This window comes from Glycine soja, chromosome 11 (genome assembly GCF_004193775.1).
Source record: "Glycine soja cultivar W05 chromosome 11, ASM419377v2, whole genome shotgun sequence".
Classification (NCBI taxonomy): Eukaryota; Viridiplantae; Streptophyta; class Magnoliopsida; order Fabales; family Fabaceae; genus Glycine; species Glycine soja.
The window spans coordinates 45,784,354-45,793,770 of NC_041012.1; the positions used below are offsets into that span (position 1 = coordinate 45,784,354).

At 32.4% G+C, this 9,417-nt stretch overlaps 1 protein-coding gene across 1 annotated transcript; it reads left to right on the forward strand.

Moving 5' to 3' along the window:
• Positions 1-4,821: 4,821 nt before the first annotated feature.
• LOC114376968 (60S ribosomal protein L5-like) lies at positions 4,822-7,632 on the forward strand. The gene is made up of 9 exons (XM_028335314.1): positions 4,822-4,966; positions 5,345-5,414; positions 5,495-5,586; positions 5,998-6,124; positions 6,219-6,298; positions 6,386-6,502; positions 6,580-6,714; positions 6,819-6,988; positions 7,245-7,632. Exons 1-9 carry the CDS (start codon positions 4,964-4,966, stop codon positions 7,345-7,347), a joined length of 897 nt encoding a protein of 298 aa, XP_028191115.1. The 5' UTR covers positions 4,822-4,963; the 3' UTR covers positions 7,348-7,632.
• Positions 7,633-9,417: the final 1,785 nt, after the last annotated feature.

Below are 9,417 nucleotides of genomic sequence, written 5' to 3' on the forward strand. Positions count from 1 at the left end.
CACCCATCCCCTTCACCATGTGGCCTCCATGAATGTCAAGTGGGCTTTGGTGGTGGCCCAGTACCAGTTATGAACAGAAGTTGATATTGATCCCAACCATATTGCTATTGGCCCCTATAATAATGAGAAAAAGACCTTTTTACCCTTCCTTCTTTCTTTCACCTTCTTCTCACCCAACCCATCAGCTCCGTCTACATCTGAACTCACGCAACCATAATCAATGCTGACCACCTTTGCATTGCATGACAGTCCTACCTCTTCTAATCCATGTCGCGCACCACCACCACTCACCAAATTCCAAAACCACTATGCACACCATCACATTGGTTAGATCCACATGTGACCTCACACAACGGCACAATGGTGTTGGTGATGGGGTGTTGACATCAGGGTGAAGTAGAGGTGTGGGGTGATAATTGGGTTGGGGTGCCACGAAGTTGCTCAATGAAAATATGATTCCCTTTTAATATTCAATAAAGCATAATTCTATTTATGTTTCATTGTGGGAGTGCAAAAATAATTATACAACAGAATTATAATTTTGTTGCACATTTTAAAAAGGAATTATAATTCTGTGGTGTAATTTTTCACACCCCCACTTATACAAGGAAAGTATGATTCCACAATGTGGGAAAGGGTAGTTTTAAAAATATGGGTGGCGCTTATAGCAATGTTGTTGGGACCAACAACAACCCCTTAAAACTATCTTCATCACATGCCCAGAGTTTTTTTTTTATTCATCCAACTAGAAGCCTAAACTAATGTTTTTGTAAGCCGTAAAAATCAGTCTATATATATATCAGCAATAATACTTCATTAAAAAAGCACAAGAAGTGCAGGAAAAAATACATGAAATATAGAATACATACCCCACCAACATAACAGTTCTCATCCACCTACTAGCCACCCAGCCAAAAATGATAAACCAGAAATTGTTACATGAAGATATGATTCTTAATCTATACTAGTATTGTAGCATATAGCCACATAGAGCAAGATACATCCCCAAACAAAATCAACACAGATCAATGAAACCATTTATCTGCTAAAAGCCAACAAATGAATTCCTCGGGTAGGCTTGTCATTGCTGGAAAGGGACAACAAACTTCTTGTCAAGTGCCCTGAGTAGTTTCTGGATGTCCATCTGCTTGCCTTCAAAGATCATTGCGTTACAGAGTAACCAAACGTTCCACATCTCTTGCATTTACCATATGGTAAATGTTGCCAAAAGCGGTTTCATAAAAACTTGTACCACCTTCTCCACAAATCAAGCGATACAGAGCAATTGAAGAACACGCACAGACGCTCATGATCGTGTAGTTAAGTTCAACTTCGTTCGTTGGGATCCTATCAAGCAATATTCTCCAAAACAAGAATGACACTTTTGAGTGGTATGTGTATTTGCCACATGTTTTTGAAAACCTCCATCTCATGTCATACAAAGCCAAATACGCCGATTTGACCGTGAAAAAAGTTGATTCATCTTTCAGCCCGAACTAATGATCCTCCCTGGCCAAGTTGATGCTAACCGACTCCAAAATTGATCTATGCTCATCCACCAAAATCGTTTCCCACTCAAACCACTCTCTTCTCCACTCTAATTCCCACACCCACACCCACTTGTTGTCAACCCAAAAACCCATGTTACTTATCACTTCCCCTTTTTGTTCAAAATTCAAAAACAATCTAGGAAAAATGTTTTGAAATGAGTCCTCCCCTACCCACTTATCCACCCAAAATCTAGTACTAGAACCATTCTCAATCTTCCACTCCAAAGACTTATCAAATCAAGAATCACTCTCCCCTTCATAAACAATCTTCAAATTTCTCCAGCATAAAAACTCATCAGGTTTACTCTCCCTTTCCCAAATATCTCTCCACCCGAATACTTAGACACAAAAATCCATTCTCATATCTCCCCCTCTACTATGAAAGTTACCATTTTGTAAGTAAGGCAACATTGAAAATGGTTATCCTTCACCCCAACCCTCCATGCTCTTTGTTGAACTAATTTTCTTCCGACTCACTCAAGTATATATATATATATATATATATATATATATTAATACAAATTAATATAAGAAAGGTCTGGTAAGAGAGAAGTTTTTAACAATACAATCTGTCAAGCACATTATTTTAACACATAAAATTATAATTAATTTAAACTAAAAACAAGCTGTACATGTAGACTAAACACGTATAAAGTAAAAAAAAAAAAACTAAAAAATAACGATTATTGTTTTGAATTGAGGCTTGGAAAAAATATTTCAGACAACTTAAGATGTCTTATTTTGTGTAACACTAAATACTAAACGCTTTTCTACCATCGAGATTTTTTATACTATTCTGTATTCTATTTAATTAATAAAGTGAGTGCAATTTATAGTGAAAAATAATATTTTATTATATCTATGTTTCAACGAGCAAAAATAATAATAATTTTTTTATACTAAGACCAAGATGCATTTTGAGATTTTGAAACAAATTTAGTTAAAAATTTGAACTTTATTTAGTTGCACTTATAGTGTAAATTTTTTTTTGCACAATCAGATATTAATAGGAAAATTTTACAATAGGTTGAATTTTTATTGGATGTCCATAACTCTCTATGCAGAAAAGTTTTACATCCACAGCACATGTAGATTTGATTCTAAATAAACACTGTGTGAGATCAATAAAAAAAAAAACAAAGCAACTAACAATTCAAGAGTAATTATCTCCCACCACAGCATCACCACTAAGGAAAATTTTGACCATCAAAGTTAACCAATAAGAATAGTTAAAACATGTTAGGTTTTAATAGTAAAACCAGACTGATGAGCCCAGTATAGCCCAAACAAAATCCGAAACCCATTTGGACCAATAAAACCCTAAACTCTATTACGCTCTCACTCTTCTGTCACAAGATCTTTCGAGTCAAATTCAAGAGAAGAGGTTTTCATTTTCTGCTTTTTTTCGTTTCGTCGTGTTGAATGTTGAATGCGATGTTTATAATGGTGATTTTGTTATCTGCAGAGGGAAAAACCGATTTCCGTGCCAGGATTCGGTTGATTAATCAGGACAAGAACAAATATAACACTCCAAAATACCGATTTGTGGTTCGCTTTGTATCCTTTTCTTATCGATATCTTAATTAGGTTAATCCAGGCATAAAGAAATGATTTAGGAGTGAGAATAATGAGAATTGATTTGACTGTAGTTAAACTTGATTTAATAAAAATATAAATTGACTATTGGTAGGTAAAAATGATTTTGCCTCAACCTAGATTTGACTAGAAGGAGTGTATCGGACTAACATTTTAAAAGTTTTTTTATAAATTTTTGTAGTATTTAATTAAATTTTTTAAATGATATAAATAATTCTTATGATATTTAATTAAGAATTTTATAATTTTTTAAAAAATACAACAAAATTTGATGGTATTTAATTATAATTTTTTATAATTTAAAAAGTCTTTTGATATTTAAAAATATATAAATTTCAATTGATGATTTTTTAAGATGAATTTCATGTCTTTTTAATATAAAATATTTAATAAACAATCTCACAATCACTTTAAAATTTTGTTAGACACTTTTATTATTTTTTATATTGGTTATCAAACTCTTTTTTTCTCATTACATTAAATGTAATTTCTTCTTTATTTGATACCTAACACAAAAAAATGAGATTTACTCAAATGAAAGAGGTAGTGCTGAAACAAAAAAATAATATTTTTAAAATCTATGTGTCATATGTTTTTCCTATTCTTTTGGAACAAAACAATGTCAAATATACTCTTCATTTTTTGTACTTTTCTATTTGTTTTTTAAATTAAATTAATGTTTGTCTTGTGTGTCAATGCTAATCATGATTTCCTTATACTAACTATACTCATCATTTATTCAATGGAATGATTTTGTGACTATCAATCTTAATCTTATCATCTACATAATTAAGCAACCATCCAATAATTTTCTACCCTTATCACTCTCTTCTAGCGCAGGCTTATTGTTGCACCACATTTAAAATATGTCATTGGATTTATTCTGTAATAATTATAGTAATTGAAAAAAAAATAGTGAATAATTTTAAATTTATTAAAATCCAAAAACAAGAATGTTAAAAATGTCATTACAAGAAGAATTAGTATAAGAGAATCTAAAGGTAGAATCAATTTAGCTATTAAAATATAAAAAAAGTTATATTGGTTTTACTTTTTTTATTCGATCCTCATCATTTTTATTTATTTTTTTACTAACTCTTATAATTTTAAATATGTTTTTAAAATAAATTTATTTTAAATCTTATAAATCTATAAAAAAATTAATTTCTTTTAATATAAATTCATTAAAATCCATACAATTATAAAAAATTTATAAAAAAATCTAATAAGTTATAAAATTCTTACATAATCGTTAAAATTCAGAAGGTTTTTTTTTACTAAAATAATTTTTTAAAATCTTAATTGAATACATTCCCTTAAACCTAATTATCTAATTGACTGCTACTAGTCTACTGCTTGTTTCACAAACAAAAAAGTCTTATTCACAAGGGATCACTATTGGCACAAATTCCATTTACTACAGGTTCCTACTAAAGGGATTTACACTTTTTATTTCTTGAAAACACCCTTTTCACACAAACTTGATAATAAAATCGTGTTTTCATTATTTACTGGGGGAGTGAGAAAACTATCAAATCATGTTTTTATTATTTTTGGAAGTATGCAAAAAAAATAAACAAAAGTGGTTGTGTTTCCATTATTCTTACATTTAACAAATAAGAATAGCTAAAACAATGTTAGTTTTAACCGTAAAACCAGGCTGATATGCCCAACATAACCCAAAACCCGCAATCTATTTGGGCCGGTAAAACCCTAGATCCATACGACCCAAACAAACATCATATCATTCAAGCAAAGGCTAACCCTAAATTGCTCTGTCTCTCGTCACTCTCCGGAGAAGAAATCCAGCTTCAGCAATGGTGCGATCCCTCTTGTATCTTCTCCGTAACGCTTTGCTATTTTTCAGAATCTGAAATTTAGTTATCCATGCTTAATTTAAGCTATGTTCCAATCTTTTGCATTTATATAGAATGTGAACGTTATGGATTTTGGGTAGTTTTAGTGGAAGGAAAAGTTCTTAGTTATGGTGGGATTTTGTTTCTTGTTGTTACTTCCATGAGTGCTCCTTTCAGTTACCCGTTATGTTTTTTTTTTTTTGTGTTCTTAGTTTTTATGTGTTTGGTAGCTTCTAATGGGGTTTTAAATGAAGGCTCTGCATGCTTTGTTGCTATTCCTATGACCTGTGCATTTTTCCATGACATGATAAGTATTAACGTGCTTTTTGGTTCATATTCAAGGTGTACGTCAAGGCTCAGAAATCAAAAGCCTACTTCAAGAGATATCAAGTCAAGTTCAAGAGAAGAAGAGGTTTTCATTTTCTACTTTTTTCGTTTCATCGTGTTGAATGTTGAATACGATGTTTATAATGGTGATTTTGTTATCTGCAGAGGGAAAAACCGATTACCGTGCCAGGATTCGGTTGATTAATCAGGACAAGAACAAATATAACACTCCGAAATACCGATTTGTGGTTCGCTTTGTATCCTTTTCTTATCGATATCTTAATTAGCTTAATTCAGGCATGAAGAAATGATTTGGGAGTGTGAATAATGAGAATTGATTTGACTGTAGTTAAACTTGATTTAATAAAATTGGCTATTGGTAGGTAAAAATGATTTTGCCTCAACCTAGATTCGACCAGAAGTGATAAAAGTAGCTTCTGCTTTGGTTTCAGTATAAAAAGCATCCAAAAATAAATCACTATCCCTTTTCTTGAAAATCAATTTCAACCTAACTTCCATTGATTTAAAATCAATGTCGCAAACGTTCTTCTGAATAAACATTTTATGTAGTTTAAATTTGTTATGGCTCGGGCATAGCATATGAAGATTGAGAAGATGTTTTATCTGGCAATGTTTTTTCTGTGTGTAAACCTTGACCTGGTTACTAGAGCAACAAGGACATTGTTGCACAAATAATATCTGCTAGCATTGCCGGCGATTTAGTTCTTGCTACAGCATATTCACATGAGCTGCCACGATATGGTCTTGAAGTAGGACTTACAAATTATGCAGCAGGTGCTGTGTTCATGAGGAATTCCTTCCTCTCCCACCCTCGTCTCACTCAGTTTTTTTTTAAACTCTTGTCTCATATTTTAATATCTGTGTCCAGCTTATTGCACTGGTCTCCTGTTGGCCCGAAGAGTCCTCAAAACACTTGAAATGGATGAGGAGTACGAAGGAAATGTTGAGGTATTTATCCGTTTGCTTTGCTGTTTATGCCAAAGTGCATTTTTTTTCTCAGCATTGTAATTTAATTGGTTGTATATTTTATTTCAGGCTACTGGAGAGGATTATTCAGTGGAACCTGCCGAGAGCAGGAGGCCATTCCGTGCACTCCTTGATGTTGGTCTTGTTAGGACTACAACAGGAAATCGCGTCTTTGGTGCCCTTAAGGTAATCTCTAATACTGCTACTCTTGGTATGATTTTGTTTTAATGGTGGTCAAATTTAATAATTGTGATGGTTTGCAGGGAGCTCTGGATGGGGGTTTGGATATTCCTCACAGCGACAAGAGGTTTGCTGGGTTTGATAAGGAGAAGAAGGAGCTTGATGCCGAGGTTCATCGCAAATATGTTTTTGGTGGACATGTTGCTGCCTATATGAAGGCATGAGATAAGATTGTATATTGTACAAGTCTTCTTTATTGTATAATGCTATATTTGGATTTTTCAGCTATTTGTTAGACAACCTATTTTTTTATTTTCTGCAGATCTTGGCAGAAGATGAACCAGAGAAATACCAGTCACACTTCAGCGAATACATCAAGCGTGGGATAGAGGCTGATGGTATTGAGGCACTTTACAAGAAGGTTCATGCTGCCATCCGTGCTGATCCTACTCTGAGGAAATCTGATAAGCAGCCCCCGAAGGAGCACAAGAGGTAAAGTTGATTTTTTACTTGAACTGGAATACTATATTCTAGAAATAGTGTAATGTATGCATCTATTTTCTCATTTGATTTCTGGCATTAATTTTTACCTGTTGCTGGCATGGATTTATTTTCAGCTATTTTTGTGCTATTTATCTTGGGTGTGATCATATATTTTTGTTTGACTTTTAGAACTTTTGGATTGGTAACATAGCCTTGGTATTTACTGATTGGAGAATGTTCCTGAGAATATCTGGCTCTTTCGTAGGTACAACATGAAGAAGCTGACTTATGAGGAAAGGAAGGCTAAGTTGATTGCACGTGTGGCGGCTATCAACTCTGCTGCTGATAGTGATGAAGATGATGAGTGAAAGTTCATTGCAGATGCTGTCCCATAGCTGCCCAAGTAGAAACTATCTTATTTTGTGTCCACTGAATCATTTTCTTTAAAATCTATTTGCCTGTGCTGTTTATTTTCTTGGTCCAAATTTTTTTTCTATATATACTTTTGCCTTCCAGAAAAAATAAATTCTAGGTCCAAAATTTGTATACTTTTTGGAATTGAGTAGGTCTTATTTTTGGTCAGTTTCGTGTTAGCTTAAATTGATGTTTTACCTTATAAAATCAGTTTTTGTTAACCTGAGGTGTGATCGTAATTTGTGATTGTCTGGTATTTTCTCTAGTCTCAAGTATAAGAAGAAAAAAAATACATTTTTCTTTGTTTCAAATTTAAGATAATTTTAATTAATTTTATCTTATTTATTGTCGTTTTATATAAAATATCCTACATTTAATTGAGTTGTCGGTTTTAATGATTTTTTTATCCTTATGTTAAGTTCCAATAAAAAATATGCTGAAAAAATATTTTTTAATTAAAAGTGATTAATTATGATAGTTAGTGTGGTATGATTTTATTTTTCTTATATTTAACATCAGAGGGAGGAACTAGTATGCATTGGTTGCTGTTATTAACTTTTGAGTAATTTAATTTATTGTCAGCATTTACCGAAAGAAAAGTTAATTTCTCAAATTCGGTTCGGTGATTGAGGTCATGGTACTGAAATTAACTGTTGAATCAATGAGTACGAATCAAGATCTACATTAGATTTTTTTACATTAATATACCTTTTTTTATTTTCCTAACTATCTCCCTTTCCCAATTATATACAAAACTAATCTCCTTTACTGTTTACGTTTTGAATTCATTTTTTAAGGACCCGAATTAGCAACATGGTTCATAAAAAACCACAGGTGCAATCGTCGCAATTTAAGGTTCAATTAGTAATGTTTTGATCCACTTTTGCGGTACAGTTAAAGACAACAACTATATACAATATTTACATAGGTGCAACCGTCGCAATTTAAAAAAAGAAAACACAATTACTTATCAAATAAACCAAGAGAAACCAAACTAATCAAACGTCAAAATGCTTCTTTCTGGCTATTCACTACATTCCTACACCACATTGAAGCCATACGCAAATGTGAACCATCTAATCTCTATGTAATGATTTCGATTCATGAATGTGAATGCAGAAAATTTATATTTCCTTTATTTTCTTCCTCATTTACACTCGAAGAAACATGCTAAAGGAAGCACATGTAGAGCATGAAAAATAGAGACAATGAGAACCTCAATTACGAAGTAACTCGATTGTGCTTGGGTTTATAGGTCATCAAAATTTACTGGAGAATTCTATTGTAGATCTTGATTTTAAAGGTCAATCACAAATCGTATGGTATGTGCACTTTTATAAGTTATCACAAAATAGTATTTTGAAACTCAGATCAGACTGATCGGTTTAATCAGAAATAAGACATGTATCCGTTCAATCAACACAATAGATCAAAAAGGCATTTAAACTCATTAAAATGATAAACTTGACATTAGCAGTCAAAACTGCTACAATCAGTCATTAGTCCAACGGATTTTTATCATGTTTGTCTCCATTGTCAAAGTCACTGCACCACTTTGACTTGAATATTGAAATCCACTGCTATCTAGTTTCTTGAAATTTGCTGCTGGAAACACACTGTCCGATTTCAATTACATTTGAGAAATTAGGTATTTGGGATAATGAACAAAAAAATGTGGTGTACGTCTTGATCACAGGACCTGAATGCCCTCATTACTTACTACCATACCAGTTGACTAAATTTATTTATTGAATGTAAGAATCATGAATATATTATAGTAATTTTTTAAATAAATATTATATTCCTAGTGATTCAATAAGTGACTACATTGATTCATGACCAGATCAATCGCTAGCCTGATTTATAATGTCTCAGAATCCAACATTAATTTCTAAAAAATTGTCGTGTGACAGGTCTTTTAATTGTACAATAAGATAGTTTCTACTTGTACATTCACTCATCATCAACTAGGAACTATGCCTCAACAATAATTTGTACATTAATTTCTACAAAGACATACCAAC

Bases quoted from the DNA above. Each gene is read 5' to 3' on its own strand.
- LOC114376968 (XM_028335314.1), top strand. The intron at 6,125-6,218 runs GTGCTGTGTTCA...ATCTGTGTCCAG, and splicing joins ACTTACAAATTATGCAGCAG to CTTATTGCACTGGTCTCCTG. The intron at 6,503-6,579 runs GTAATCTCTAAT...GATGGTTTGCAG, and splicing joins GCGTCTTTGGTGCCCTTAAG to GGAGCTCTGGATGGGGGTTT.